The 16,081-nt window shown below is 45.2% G+C and overlaps 1 protein-coding gene across 1 annotated transcript in view; it reads left to right on the forward strand.

Moving 5' to 3' along the window:
* The window catches only part of LOC311580798 (collagen alpha-4(VI) chain-like), a gene marked incomplete at its 3' end in the record, with an annotated part of 112,166 nt that overhangs the window by 53,896 nt on the left and 42,189 nt on the right, over positions 1 to 16,081 (forward strand). Inside the window, exons 17-19 of the mRNA XM_084752513.1 lie at positions 1,880 to 1,933; positions 6,818 to 6,880; positions 7,363 to 7,428. Coding sequence (XP_084608639.1) covers positions 1,880 to 1,933; positions 6,818 to 6,880; positions 7,363 to 7,428 — 183 coding nt within the window. The remainder of the gene's footprint in view (positions 1 to 1,879; positions 1,934 to 6,817; positions 6,881 to 7,362; positions 7,429 to 16,081) is intronic.

Raw genomic sequence — 16,081 nt, forward strand, 5'->3', positions numbered from 1 at the left:
GTATGTGTGAACGTGTGTGAAGTTGCTGGCGGAGGCCAGAAGAGGGTGTTACATTCCTGGTGGCTAGAGGAACAGGCTGTTGCCAGCCACCATCCGGGTCCTGTGGAAGAACAGCAAGTGCTCTTAACCACTGAGCCATCTCTCCAGCCCCAGGCTTTGTTATTAATATTGTTTTATATAGCTGACTTTCTCTTAGCTTTACTCCCATATTTATTAGCATCACAGATAGTTTCCTTTTAATAGTTGATACCTTCAAACAAACAAACAAACAATCCACAACAAACAACTTGCAGACTTTTCATTCAGGAGGGCCAGGCTCATTGCAAATTCCCTTGGCTTTTGTTTCTCCCCAATCTCTTTGTTTTATGTTTTCTTTTTCTGCAAAAGACAGCTCACAGAGTAAACAGTTCTGTTTTGGGAGTTATCCCTTCTCAGCACCTTGAAAATGGCCATTTCTTAGTTTCTGGCTTCTTTTGCCTTAGATCTTTCATTATTACCACTAAGAAGCTATCTGTCAAAATAATTATTTCTTGGCAAGTAGCATTTCAAAAATATATATCAGGTTGCACAAAAATCCCCATTGCTGTTAGTTTTGACAGTTTCAATGTGATGTATCCAGGTGTAGGTTTCATTTTATTTATTCTGCTTGGAACTTGTTAAGCTGTTAGATCTATTTATACCGTCTACAGATCTTAGAAAATCCTTAGAAAATTACCCTATTGAAAATTTTAGCTTTGGTATTGTGTTCTTCAGCTTCCTATCATGTAATGAAATGCCCAATGTAATTTGCATATAAAGAGAAAAGGCTTATTTTCACTCATGATTGTAAGATTCAAGTCCAAATTGCTTGGGTAGACCAATTTTTCTTAATACTTTGATGGGAAAGTCACTGAAGACAATGGTGGGGAGCGTGTGGTAGAAGAATCGACTTACTTCATGGATGGGGAGAAGGAGAAAAAGAAGAAAGGAGTGGGGTCCCAGGGTTCCCTTCAAGGGCTCTTAAAAGTCCACAGCATCCCCTAGCACTAGCACACTGGGACCAAGATTCATCAGGTAGACCTTGAGGGATGGGGGTACATTCAAGACACAACACATAGCATCTGGTGCCTGTATTTCAGTGGTTCTCAGCCTGTGGGTCACAACTCCTTTGGGGTTAACCAACTTTTTTTCAGGGGTTGCCTAAGACCATCGAGAAAACACAGATATTTACATTCTCAAGTTTTGGGTTCTTCTTCTTCTTCTTCTTCTTCTTCTTCTTCTTCTTCTTCTTCTTCTTCTTCTTCTTTTCCTCTTCCTCCTCCTCTTCCTCCTCCTCTTCTTCTTCCTCCTTCTTCTTTCAAGACAGAGTTTCTTTGTGTAGCCTTGGCTGTCCTAGAACTTGCTCTGTAGACCGGGCTGGCCTCGAACTCATAGAGATCTGCTTGCCTCTGCCTCCTGAGTGCTGGAATTAATGGTGTGCACTACCACCACCACCCGGCTTAAACTTTGGCTTCTAATTTGCTTTTTTTTTTTAACTTCACTTGCTTCTGTTTACTCTGCTAATTAACACACCAGTTGAATTTTAAACTCACTTACATTTTTCAGTTCAAGAAGTTCTATTTAATTCTCTTAAAATCCTACCTGTGTCCTACTGTTTCTTCATTGAGAACCCCAAGAATTTCCCTTTATTCATCATCTTATTAATGCACCTAAGACTTGTTTTAATTTATCTGGTATTTGAAATTGCTTTTGGTGTGAGAGTTACTTAGAGCCCTGATCTGTCCTATTGTCAAAAGTGCTAAAGCTCCTTCCCACTCTTGGCTACAATATAAAACTACATGAGAAGAGCTTCCAGAGTGACTGAGAGTATAAAGATCCCTTGTATATTTGCTTTTCCTAGGGTGATTGTGGAGCGGCAGGGTCATCTGGAGAGAAAGGAAGCCGAGGCAACAGGGTAAAGTATGAGTCTCTCTCTCTCTCTCTCTCTCTCTCTCTCTCTCTCTCTCTCTCCAAGCTTTTGTGTGTGTGTGTGTGTGTGTGTGTGTGTGTGTGTGTGTGTGTGTGTGTGTGTGTAGCCTTGGCTGTCCTGGATGAGCTTTGTAGACCAGGCTGGCCTTGAACTCACAGAGATTTGCCTGCTTCTGCCTCCCTGAGTGGTGTGACCCACCCAACCCACCCAACACAGCTTTTTTTTCCGTAAAGATTTATTTATTTATTTACTTATATGTACAATGCTCTGCTTGCTAGTATGCCCGCAGGCCAGCAGAGGGCGTCAGATTATATTATAGACCATTGTGAGCCACCAGGCAGATGCTGGGAATTGAACTCAGGAGCTCTGGAAAAGCAGGCAGTGCTCTTAACCTCTGAGCCATCTCTCCAGCCCCTCTCATCTTTCTAATGCATAAACAGACACAGCAGTTTAAGCTGTGGGGAAGCAATCATCTAGTGGCTTTATTTGAGCCTGAGTTGGAAAGGCGGGTGTTGGCGTTATGCTCTTATGGACCATGTACAGTTTACCCTGGTTCATTCACATGCTCATTTCTCCACCCCATTGTCTGGTTTCATTCAGGCAGGTCATAGTAGATGAACCTTTGAGAGCTTTCCTCGGGATCTGAAGGGGTAGACAGTAAAATGAGATGCGTGAATATAGGACCTAACCCTTGTGCTTTGTACAGTGAGCTCATCACTCTGCCTTATATAAGCTTTTCGCGGGTCCCTTGTCACTGATGATGTGATCTCCCACCAGGACCCTTTCAGCCTCCTTCCCAGCCAAACTATACCACCCCTCTGCCTCTAGAACATTCCTCATGCTTATCTGCCCCTGTGTCTTTGTTCATGTTGCCGTCGCCCCGCCTTTCCCCATGCCTTTACCATGATTCCATCTTCAGTGCTCATCTGAACATGACTTTTAATTTCCTAGTTTTCTTTCCTTCCTTCTCACGGTAGTTTCCTTGGTGGTATGTGAGACTTCTCCTGGGGAGATATTAACCGGTGCCTCCTCACCCCAGATAGCAAACCAAGGACAGGGCAAAGTGATGATTCTTCCAAAGTCCAGCTTGATGAAACGATGAGTTCACGAGGGTTACTTACAAAAATGTCGGGGGGAAGGGTCACTTGTGGGGGTATGCATGACTCCTAAGAAGCTGTATCACCAGAAAGCCCTCCCCACAGCATGGGTGAAGACACACAGAAGCTGCAACCCTGGAACTCCATGCAAGACTTGTAGATAGCTGGACAGGTCAGGTTACACAGTCACCTCAAACAGTCTGGCTGGTCAGAGTATCTCCTCTCCCTTGGAGAGGCCTTGGGAGTTTTAAGATATTTCAGGAACTTCCTGAGACTTGTGAGTTGCTTACTTCCTGAGTCCATGATAGCCTTCCTCCAGGATAAAATGTTTCAGTTAGGAGTAGTTGCTATACATTGTTAACAGCATGCCAGTTTGTAGGGATCTCCCTCTTGTCTGCATCTTTGATGGTGATTACTTACTGTTTTCTGTCCTGGTTTTAGTTCTCTATAGGGGAAGGGAGTTACCTGTTGCATGTACTTCACCTCTCCTATTCTGTGCCCACAGCAGACATTACTAATTGAGCGTAGACTCCGACTTGGCTGGAAGAGCCATCTCAATAGGCTTAGAGTTAGTATCTGTTGATTGGTAGGTTTACATAGGAGGTTAAATTTATTTGCTTGTCATTGTTTGTACTCTGCATGGAATTAAAGTGGTGCTTTTTATTATGCATGATCGGTGGTGTGGACCAGCTTCCTGATAAGTGAAACCAAAGGGAGATACTCAAAAGGCACATCTCTTTATTAAGGTTTACTTTGGAATGAGAAAGTCCAACTAAAAACTGGAACTTTGTAGGTCAGAATTTGGAGACAGTGGGGGATACCATGCTTCCATAAGACAAAAAGCTTTATGTTTCAGTTAAAATTGAGCTAAATCCAATAAATACTCATCAGGTGCCTCCTACTCATGGGGGGGCACTTTACTATCCACAGGGAGTGGTTCGAAGAGAAATAAGTCATGGATATGGCCAACAAAGGGTTAATAACCTGTACAGGAAATACAGTTTACACAAGGACTGTAGTGCAAAATATGCCATGGTAAAAGGATGTCAAGTGGTGTGAATAAAGAATTACTGGGGCACAGTTGGGGGAAACAGGGTCTTTCCTCCACTTGGCCAGTCATCAGTAGCAATTGAGCATCTGTTGGAATCTGGCCATAACTTAGAGTCGAGAGTAAACCAGATGTGGCTCTGCATTTCAGGACTAGCTTTCCTAGGGAGACACAGACATTGGTGAAGACATTGTGAAAGTAGATATAATATTATCACTGAGCCAGGTGTGGGTGGTTCACGTCTATAATCCCAGCACTCTACAGGGCAGAGGTAGGCAAATCTCTGTGAGTTCGAGGCCAGCCTGGTCTATAAAGTGAGTCCAGGACAGCCAAGGATACACAAAGAGACCATGTTTTGAAAAAACCAATCCAAAACAAAAAACAAAAAACAAATCCCTAAAAAACCAAAAAAAAAAAAAAAATCACCACTGAAGTAAATACACAGAGAAATGACAGGGTGGGACTTCAATTGTGCAGGAGTCAAAGATGAACCAGGAAGACATAGAGGCTGGGAGGAAAGTCCTTAGAGTCAAGCTGAGGCCAAGTCAATGCATTTTTAAATGACTTTTGTTTTTCTTCCCACTGAGTCATTAGGGGCTATTCTATTGGCTGTTTCTGGGTAAGGGAGGCACCACTGAGGCTACAGGCATGGGGATGATTCTGGAAGCACAATATGTGAATTGCAAAAGGCCGAGGAAGAAGTGTGATAAATTGCAGTAGGAAGCCTGTACCCAGCTCTGTGTTGAATGTTTTAATCTCTTATTTAACCCCTAAAATGGCCCTGTAAGGTCACACCTTACTCCTCCTAAGTGCTGGGGCGAGCATCAGTGATCACGCCTCCTCCCTCTCCCCATGGCCTCTTCCTGTTAACCATACCCAGCTGCACAGTGGGCAAAGGACTCCCTACCCCACCCCGTTTGATTCTTTATAGAGCATCAGGGAGAGATGAAATGTTGAAGGTATTTTTATATAATTGTGTTTGTTTCTCTCTTAACCTGGCTGTCATACAACTGATCGGGATTCTTTTATATTTGTTTATAAGGCTTTATAACACGATCTTGAGCAGTTTGTCTGTTCATAACCCTCTATGTTATTTTGTCTTACTCCCAGCAAACATCCCAGCAGTACTTGCACTTTGTAGCTTTCCTCTGCTCTAGCTCCTTCTTCCTAACCTTTCTTTCTTTTTTTTAAAAAACATTATTAAATTTTATTATTCAGATTACATCTGATTGTTATCCCCTCACTTATATCTTCCTGTTCTCTCCCCTCCTCTCTTTCACCCTATTTCCCTCCACTGGACTTGCGACAGAAGGGAACTTCCTCCCCCACCATATGATCACAGCCTATCAGGTCTCATTCTGGTAGCCTGCTTCCCCTTCCTCTGAGTGCCACCAGGCCTGCCCATCAAGGGGAAGTGATTAAATAGGGGGCACCAGAGTTCATGTCAGAGTCAGTCCCCGCTCTCCACACAACTGTGGAGAATGTGCTGTCCATTGGCTAGATCTGAATAGGGGGTCTAGGTTTTCTGCATGCATTGTCCTTGGTTGGTATAGCAGTTTGTGCAGGCCCCCCCACCCCGGGCTCAGATCCACCAGCCTTGATGATCTTCATGTAGGGGTTTCTAGACACCCTGGGTCCTTCTATGTCCACATTCTCCCATGCCTCTCTCACCTGGTGTCCCAGTAGCAAGTCCCAGCATCTGTCCCAATCCCCCCATTGAATGAAGACTCTCAGAGAACATCCATGTTTGGCTAATATCCAATTATAAGTGAATATACACCATGTGTATCTTTCTGGATCTGGGTTCATTCACTCAGGATGATCATTTCTAGTTCTATTCATTTGCCTGCAAATTTCACGATTTCCTTGTTTTTAATAGCTGAGTAGTATTCCATAGTGTAAATGTACCACAGTTTCTTTACTCATTCTTCAGTTGAGGGATATCTAGGTTGTTTCCAGATTCTGGCTATTATGAATAAGGCTGCTAAACAGAGAATTCTTAACAAGTGACAGCACATGCTGGTGAGGATGTGGAGAAAGGGGAACACTCCTTCATTGCTGGTGGGAGTGCAAACTTGTACAGCCACGTTGGAAGTCAATCTGGTGCTTTCTCAGAAAATTGGGAATAGGGCTACCTTAAGACTCAGCTATTCCACTCCTTGAAATATACCCGAAAGATGCTCCACCACACAACAAGGACATTTCCTAATCTTTCTTGCTAATCTTCCTAATCTTCCCCACGGTTCAATCCCCTGCTTCCTCCTCACATGGCTGGCAGGAAGTCCAGCCCTATTCTCTCCCCTGCTCAGTGGTTGGCTGTAAGCTGCTTTATCGGCATACCTGGGAACAATTGGGGAGTAGTGTTTACACAACACTGAGACAGAAATCAGCATTTAAATTGCCTTATGCCTACAGTGAAAAGATCAAGAGCTGAGAGGGTAGGGAGGCCTGGGTCCTAGGTTATGCAGAGAGGTTAGTTCCGGAGACGTGAAGTCAAGGGCGCTGACACTCACACAGGGCCCAGCATAGGGCGGATTTCCAAAAATCTATGTCAATACCTACCTTTCAACCATGTCGTTTCAACCGTGAATGTGTTAAGCTTCAACTTCTAAGCTGCTCTTAAACGCTGATCCCCATTTCACCTCTTAGTACCTTCTTTTTAAGCATGGAGTGATTTTATGATGTGATTCATTTTTCTTTTTCTTTTTCTCTTTGTGATTTAAGGGCTTGACAGGACTGCTGGGACAAGCTGGACATCGAGGGGAGCCTGGGCTGAGGGGAGACCCCGTGAGTGATGGCTGTGTGTGTGTGCGGGGTTTCTTCTGCTTTAATTCCGCAGACGCGAGAGCTGTGCAGAGGCTAAGAGTGATCTAGTATTGGCTAATGAGGCATCTGCTCAGTCTGCATGGAGACAAGCTAGAGATGTGCCAGGCAAACAAACCATCGTACAGAGAGAAGACCTGGGTGTGGAAAGAGTTGGGATTTTAATTGGATCGGACATCTGAGAATATTGAGTAAACAGGTCTGGACAGTGGAGAGAGTCCTCCTTGACCCCGCCCCGCCCCCCCCTTCTCCGTTCTCCCTTCTCACCTGGTGGAACAGATAGAACCGAGAGCCTAGCACACGCTATGCAATTACTCTGCCTCAATGCCGGCTAGAGAGCCCTTCTTTTTCCCTTAAAACCATTCTTCCTTTTGTCTCTTTTCCTTTTTTTTTTTTTTTTTTTTTTTTGCTGTCCATTTGAGGAAGACCACCTTTTGTTTTCTCAGGGGGATCCTGGAATTGATAATCCCATCCCAGGCCCCAAGGGAGAAAAGGGAAAGCACGGCCACCAGGTAAGCTGGATGCAGTTTGCTTGCGGGGACTGACACAGGCAGAAATGACCACATGTGTTTTAGAACACATGGACACTTTGGTTGAATCCCCGTAGGTAGACCAAGGAGCAAAGTCACAGGTCTCCCATTTTCCGTGGAGACAGGAGCCCTGAGCGCCAATCCCTACTTATTTCCTTTTAGCCTTGAGTTCAGTTCTTGTGTGTGTGTGTGTGTGTGTGTGTGTGTGTGTGTGTGTGTGTCTGTGTTTTAACCACATCTTTTCCCTACACAGGTACCCACCCCCCTCGCTGCTTGCTAGGAACATTTTTAAAAGTGATCTTGAACTTCTTCCGTCTTTAGTTTCTTCCCTAAGATGAAACCCTCAGACTCAGGGGGGGAGGGGGGGTCTAGACTCTTCTCTGGTTTCAATCCCCCTCCCATCTACCACCTCATCCCTCTCCCCCAACCCCACTTCCCAATGCTGTGTTGACATAAAAGTCATTACGCAGCTGGCTTGCTTCCCATCGTAGCTGGAGCTGACTGGTGCAAATTGGGTGGTAGACAATTGTGGAGATGAGTGTCTGTCTTGTTCTGAGGACTGCAACCATTACAGCAGGCAAAGGGGGTTGTCAGCTTGACGGATGCTAATGCTTTAGAAGGCAGTTTTAGACTTTTATGTCTCAGACATTAAAATGCACGATCCTGAAAAAAAAAATGACAAAGATAATGAGTATCTCGGCCCTCATAGCTCATCTCTCCCAACTTCTGGGCGTGCCGTCTGCATAGCGAACATTTGCCACCGGAGGGGGAACCTTTATATAGTTTGAATTCCAGTTTTGGATCCTTTGACAAGGCCGTGGGGCGTCGGTCCTCTTCCTTAGATTGTGGCTAGCTAGAATCCGTGTTATGTATGTCTCGGGTCCTGAGTGAAATTTAGCTTGGGACAAGGTCATTTTTGTGTCACTGCGTGGGAAAACCGTTTCATTCCACTACTGGTTACAGTTGTATTGAGCAAACAGCATTGTGTGGTTTTCCCTTAGTGGGTTGAGATCAGAGAGCTCGGTGAATGGCTACTCACTGGGACTGAACTAAGCGCGTGGTGAGGGATCAGCTCTTAACCCCCAGGGCCTCAGGATCCTCACCTGGGGAGGTGGATGGGAAGATGGTGGATAAGCAATCCGGCTTCTGTGAATCATCGGTTGTCATGGTAAGAAACCTCATGATCGCAGCAAAACCCATGGAGTGCTCATGGCTTGCTGCAAGGGAGGAATCCAGGCTTCTGAACACACTATTCAGTGTGGTGGCCACCACAGCACCACAGCTGGAGTGAGAGCCTCACAACACAGCTTCCAAAGGTCTGCATCCCTGCCTTTAGCCTGTTAACCTTGACTCCATTCCTGCGTTGTGTGTGGAACAGACAGTTACATGTGCAGTTGAAGTTTGTGGGTTTTTGGTGATTTCCCCTTCTATGCTAGCCTCAGAGAAGGGTGTTAATGAAATATCCCTTGCATGGACTCAGATGATGATAGCAAATTACTCCTTTACATAAGCCGGGCTGGCTGATGTTAAGAGTCTGCCTACGATTATAAGATTGACCTCTAGAGGGCAGTCTTTCCTTGCTGTTACTTCCGAGAGGACTTGGAATCAGTTGAGCCTGGAAGATTTCTCCATGAAGTTGTTTTTCCAACCAAGCAGAGAAATTGTATTGCATCCCTAGTATGGGGAAGGAGTGGAGAACCAATTGTGCGTGTCAGCAGTGTCAATGCAATCTCTCTCAGAGAGAGAGAGAGAGAGAGAGAGAGAGAGAGAGAGAGAGAGAGAGAGAGAGAGAGAGAGAGAGAGCGAGCCATGCACGTTGGGGACAGGAGTTGACAGTGGGTCTCTTCCTTAAAGCTGACCATGAATCAGTAGAAAGACTTAGATCCAATTATTATTTTTTCAGTGATTTTAAAAATAATTAAAAATTAGGGAATGTGGCTCAGTTGGCAGAGTGCTTGCTTAGTGTGCACAAAGTCCTCAGTTTGAACCCTGTACGTATAAACTGGGCATGGCAGTACATGCCTGTAAGCCCAGTACTTTGGAGGTGTAGGCAGGAGGGCCAAAAATTCAAGCGCATCCTTGGTTCCATAAGGAGTTCTAAGTCATCCAGGTTATATATATATATGAGATCCTGTCTCGAAAGGAAAAGATTGATGCTGAGCGTGGTGGCGCACGCCTTTAATCCCAGCACTCGGGAACAGAGACAGGCAAGTGGCTATGAGTTCAAGGCCAGCATGGTCTACAAAGTGAGTCTAGGACAGTCAAGGCTACACAGAGAAACCCTGTCTCAAAAAAAAAAAAATCAAAGCAGTCAACATCTGACAGTAAGAGATCACTTATCTGCACTTTGCTACTTTCACACGATGCAGTAACCTAGTAACGTCAGACAATGAAACACAACAAAGAGAAATACTTATTCCTGTTGTTGCTTTGCTACAGTCTTCCTCTGTTGCCCAGGCTGGCCCCAACCTCATTGCCTGCCTTCCTCAGTCAGCCTTCTAAGTTCTGGAATTACAGGCATGAGCCACCATGCCTGCTTTCCTACATATTTTCCGTTCCCCTACTTCTTTCCCGTCCTTTCTCCTTCCCTCCGTTTCTTTCTGCTGGGAATTGAAGCGAGGACCTTTTGGATGTCAGGCAAGTCCTCTACCAGTGAGCCCCATCGTCAGCCGCCACTGCTTCTCCATCTGGGAAACACCCATGGCATCCTAGTAAGTGGAAAACCCAGCTTTACAAAGGTCTATTCAACTTGAGGCCACATCTGTAGGGAGAAAGCATCCCTGCCGACATCACCAGATGTGTGCATTCCTTTCCCTCTGTGTTTTGAGCTATTGACATAGTCCGTGAACTACTCTTTATTTTGAAAGTTTCTAGACCTACAGGGGGAAAATTGTTGGAGTAGTTGTTGGAGTGGATAGCAACCGTTACCATATTTACTTTATATCCATGTGTGTGCTCGGGTGTGAGTGTGTGCGCATACGTGTTTGTATGAGCATGTGTCTGTGTGGCATTTTCTTAGCCACTTGAAGATTAATTAAAGGCATTATAATACATTACCCATAGATAGCCAACAGGTATAGTTTGAGGAAAAGGCAACCACTCTACATTGATACAGTAGAGTCCTCACACCAAAGAAACATAATATTTATGGAATGTTATTTTCCTTTTAATGATTTTAAAATAGAAATAAAATTACATCACTTCTCCCATACCTTTCCTCTCTCCAGCCCCTCCCAACTACCCTGCCGTAAAGCTTTCCTATGTGTCCCCCACTCTTAAGTTCCCTTGATTTATTTATTACATACATTTATGTGTGTGTGCACAAACCTATACATACGTAGACACCTACGCAACCTGAGCTCATTTTTGTGGTTTGTGCCACATATAAATAATCTTATTTTCTAACCTAGTCCGTGTTTACATTTTCCTATTTTTCCCAAGTCTTAGCGTGGGCTACTCTAACAGAATGCAGTAGACAGCTTGTATTACACAACATTTATTTTTCACAGCTCTGGAGTCTGGAAAGTCAAAGACCAAGGCACTGGAAGACTTGGTGTGTGGTGAGGGTCCAGTTCCTGCCTTATATATTACCTTCTCAGCTGTTACCTCACAGAGAGGGGGGGGGGACGCACCGCACCAATCCCCCCTCAGGATACAGATCACCTCCCAGAGGCCATATGCCATGATCTTTTCACATGGCGGATGGAATTTCAACACATTCTTTTTAGGGGAAGCGTGCTGATGAGCAGCTCTCATGGTGCCGACAGGTACTGTCTGTGCTGACAGCTGGGGAAAAAGTCATCGGTGGTATTGCGCAGCGCTGACCCCCTAAATTCTGCAATACCAACCTGCCAAGTAAGAGGGTCACTGGTTCAAGCCTTGCATGAAGTGCAATATTGGAACAGTCACTCCTGGAATGTTCTTTAAGCGTGTGTGTGTGTGTGTGTGTGTGTGTGTGTGTGTGTGTGTGTGTGCGCGCGCGCGCGCGTGCGAGTGCGTGCACATCTTGCCTTTTTAGTTTTCTTTAACTGCAGCTGCCGCCCTGTTGCTTGTTTGTTTATATGACATTGACGTTCCTGACCAATTCTTTTGCTAAACATCCCCCGAAGCACTTGTCTGATTATTTCTCTGCATCTAGAGTCAGACTAATCATTTTTCAACAGATGACTTAGTGACGCTGTTTGGGAGTTTGGCTTGTTTTTTGGTGATGCTAGATTTGACCACTTCGCTGAGCCCACGCACGCCAGCTTTCTCTACCGTGAGCATACTTCCTGCCCCTCCCCGCTTCTAATGAACACGTAACTTCCAACAGTCTTTTTTACCCAGTGGCTCCAGCATCTGTCCCAATAATTACTTCACTGTACTGGCGGCAACATGCTGTCTGCTGCCGAAGTGAGAAGACAATAAATCTTCTAGGAAAGAATCTTTATTATAGCCAGATCTATTATGAGCGGCTTTCTCTGTTGCCCTCTCCCACATACAACCCACTGCAGAAAGACTTCCATTTACTACAAAGTGTGAGCTTGTGGAAAAGGTGAAGAAGAAAAAAAAATGATCACTATTTCCAGTAGCTGAGAACTTTCCTAACCTACAGCCGCAATCACTCCCCAGAGGAAGTCAGGGAAGATCCCCCGGGGTTTGTGAAATGATTTTTGTGTGTAGCATGTGGATGTATATGTGTTCATGTATGTATGCACGTGTGTGTGTGTGTGTGTGTGTGTGTGTGTATGGCAGAAGTTAATGTGGAGGGCCTTCCTTTGTTTTTCTCTACCTTATTTATGTTTCCAAGATATGTGTGTGTGTGTGTGTGTGTGTGTGTGTGTGTGTGTGTGTGAGAGAGAGAGAGAGAGAGAGAGAGAGAGAGAGAGAGAGAGAGAGAGAGAGAGAGAGAGAACACACTAGAACATGTGCATTGCCATGTTACACACATGACTCAGAGGACACCTTGCAGAAGTTGCCTCTCTCCATCTACCATGTGGGTTCCAGGGATTGAACTCAGGTCGTCAGGCTTGGCAGCAAGCACCCTTACTTGCTAAGCCATTTTGCCAGCCAGTGATCCACCTTATTTTTTGAGACAGGGTCCCTTTGGTGGCCCTAGAACTCACCGACTCAGCTAAGCTGGCTGCCAGTGAGCTCTGGGGATCCCTTAGTCTCTGCCTCCCAAGCACTGGGGGTGGGGGGGCAGCTTCTGTTTTTATGTGGGTGCTGGGGTCCTGTCTTCTGGTCCTCATGCCTGTGTTAAAAGTTGCCACCACTCTAGAGGTGGGAGCTGGGAAAACAGAGCCTAAAAAACGAGGTGGACTAAAGTCTCATACAATAGCCAACTTTATTTAGAGCATCAGACAATTTATACTCTGAGGGTTAAGCAAGGTCATATGAGCAAAGTTCATGAGTTCAAGCTGTGTATACAGTCACAAGTGCAGGCCTGGCCTGGAAACACTATCCAAATAGCAATGGTAAAATAATGGGCAATGTGAAGTAAACCCACTCCTATTTACTATACCCAGGAGGGGCATGAAAGCGCACTCTGAGAACAAACCCGTGTGTAAAAGGAGCAGAGGTTACAAGAGTCGTGTCTTGCTTTTCTCACAGCACTTAGATGTTTCCACACACAGCTCCATTCTTGAACCGTGTTTGGCACCTAGTATAATTTTTTTTTAAATGAGGAATTGTCATTTTTCCTTATTTAAGATAAAATTATTTTTTCATATAATTTAGTATACCTTAAAAGAACAGCACCATACCACACACGGTCTTCTACTTTATAAACCAAAATAATATTTATCTTTAACGGTTGTGTACTTGTGATATATATTTTAGTTTTTGAGACAGGGTCTTGGCTGTCCTGGACTCACTTTGTAGACCAGGCTGGCCTCAGACTCTGTCTCCCGAGTGCTGGGGTTAAAGGCGTGCAGCACTATGCCTGGCGTGTGTAACGTATCCTGACCACGTTCACTCCCAACTCTCTGGACTCTTTCCATGAAACGTCGACTGTCACGCTGGCCAGATCTTGTGTGCGTATCCATGTCTGCAGCGAGGCCGTGAGCGCAACAGCTGCTTCGTGTCCAGAAGACAGCATTTCCCAGCACTCCTTGCTGCCTTCAGCTCCTACATCCTTCCCATCCATCTCCTTCTGTTCAGTGCTGCCTGAGCCTCGACACAGACATCCCGTTTAGGGCTGAGCATTCCTCCATCGTGTTTATCAGTTGTGAGTCTCTGCATTAGCTCCTGTCCATGGCAGAAGAACCGTCTCTGGGATGGCCAACAAGTAGCTCAAGTAGAAGTATTTAGAGTGCAGTTTGACAACATCATTTAGCAAAACAACAGTAGCAGGCTCCGGCCTAGGGCCTGTGATCACCATAGCCGTGAGTGTTTGACCAGGTTTAAGGTACCAGGCATGGATTCTCTCCTGTGGCGTAGGCTTCAAATCTAATCAGAAAACCATGGGTTATCCCAATAACCTTCATGCCAATATTGCATCAGCGGACACATCTTACTTGGCAAACTGACATTGCAGCCCTCAGAGGTCAATTCTGTGTATTACGTTGATGACTTTTCCTCCCCCTCGCCCTGCCGCCCCCTCCAGTGGTCTGCATGGTACCTTTTTGTCACTATGAAAGCTAGCCACCAAGGAGGAAGCTTCCAGATCACTTCCAGGTTGGTTTTTCTGTGCCCTATAACTGAAGTGTGTTGTGTCTTTTGTAATAGGCCTTTACTAGCTAGTTCTGGTGGACAGTAAAGAGCAACAGCAATAGTCTGTGCTGCTCTGGTGGTCTCTAGGGCTTTTCTAACCAACAACTTGTAAGGATGTAGCCCACGCTTGACACTGAGACGTTTATTTAATAACCCATGTCTTCTGGGGAAAGCACTGCATCAAAACTCCTTTTTAAAAAATATTTTTAATTAGCTTAAAAAGTAGTGGCTTTCCATAAGGGTTTTCTTTTGGGGGGTAGAAGGGGAGTAATATCCTTAGTTTTAGTTATAGTTAACCTACCCTTCCTTTCTTTTTCTTTCCTGTCCCTCCTGCCCCCATCCATGCTTTGACCTTTAACCTCAATATTTACCTTTTCTACTTTAATATTTATACTATCTCTTCCTCCTCTCTCTCCATCTCCCCATCTCTTTTAGTTTTTTGTTTGTTTGTTTTGTTTTTTGTTTTTTTGTAGACAGGGTTCTCTGTGTAGCTTTGCCTGTTCTGGAATTCACTCAGTAGACCAGGCTGGCCTTGAACTCACGGAGATCTGCTTGCCTCTGTCTCCCCAGTGCTGGGATAATAGGTGTGCGCCACCACCACCCGGCTTTAGTCATTGACCTATTGCTGTGAAGAGACACCATGACCAAGGCAACTCTTGCCAAAGGAAACATTTAACTGAGGGCGTGCTTGCGCTTTCCGAGGAGCAGTCTATGACCACCATGGCAGGAAGCAGACAGGCATGGTGCTGGAGCCGTAGCTGAGAGCTTTCCATCGTGCTCCACAGACAGCAGGCAGAGAGAGACTCAGGGCTTTGAATGGGCTTGTGAACTCTCAAAACCCACTCCCAGGGACACAGCGCCTCCAACAGGGCCACTCCTGCTCCGTCAAGGCCACACCTCCTAATCATTCCAAACAGCTCACCAAGCTGGGACTGAGCATTCAACTATATGAGCCCATGCAGGTCAGTCTCCTCTAAGCCACCACACGGCTGTAGAAGAGTGAGCTTAAGGTTTTCTTTCTGAGTTTGTATTATTTACTTTTTATGCAGTGTTTCTCTATTTAGTGTTTCTGTATGTGTCCTGTGTGTCTATGTGTGTTTGCATTGCATGTGTGCACACACGGTTGTGGGAGTCCCAAGGCTGACGTCAGGGATATTCCTTGATGGTTCTCTATGCTAGTCATCAGAGCTGAATCTCTCAATAAAACCCGGAGCTCAACCATGCGACAAGTCTAGCTAGCCAGCTTTCTCGCTCTGGGACTCCCAGCCCCGCACCCCTGCCTCTCTGCTTCTGAACCCTAGGATGACGGGAGGACACCACACCCACCTGACATTTACTTGGGTGCTGGGATCTGAACTCTTGTCCTCAAGTTTTCCTGGCAAGCACTTTACCCATGGGGCCATCACCCCAGCTCCACAGAGTGTATTTAAAAAAAATTTAAAAAAAAAAAGCCCCATATCTTTAAAACTAAACATTGGATTCCTAAAGAATATAAAGAGCAGGAGTCAGCCATGGTGGAAATGTTTTTCTTTTTTTTTTTCTTTTTCTTTTTTTTTTTTTTTTTTTTTTGCTGTTTTTTTGTTTTGTTTTGTTTTGTTTTGAGACAGGGTTTCTCTGTGTAGCCCTGGCTGTCCTGGACTCACTTTGTAGACCAGGCTGTCCTCAAACTCACAGCGATCTGCCTGCCTTTGATTCCCAAGTGCAGGGATTAAAGGCGTGCGCCACCAGGCCTGGCCTAGAAATGTGATTCAGAACAGAAAAGCCAAATTGAGCAGTCTCCAACCCAAAGCACACAGAGGGCTGAGTGGACAGCGAGAGCTTCAGTCTGTCTTCGCTGTGCTGTCATCTCAGCACGTGGGCACCGCTTTCATTTGTACATTTTGGCATTATCTGGTCTTAAGCCAAAATCAGTACCTCTTTAAATATTGAGTATATATTAATA

This window comes from Acomys minous, assembly GCF_964271855.1.
Source record: "Acomys minous genome assembly, chromosome: 13".
In the NCBI taxonomy this organism is placed as follows: Eukaryota; Metazoa; Chordata; class Mammalia; order Rodentia; family Muridae; genus Acomys; species Acomys minous.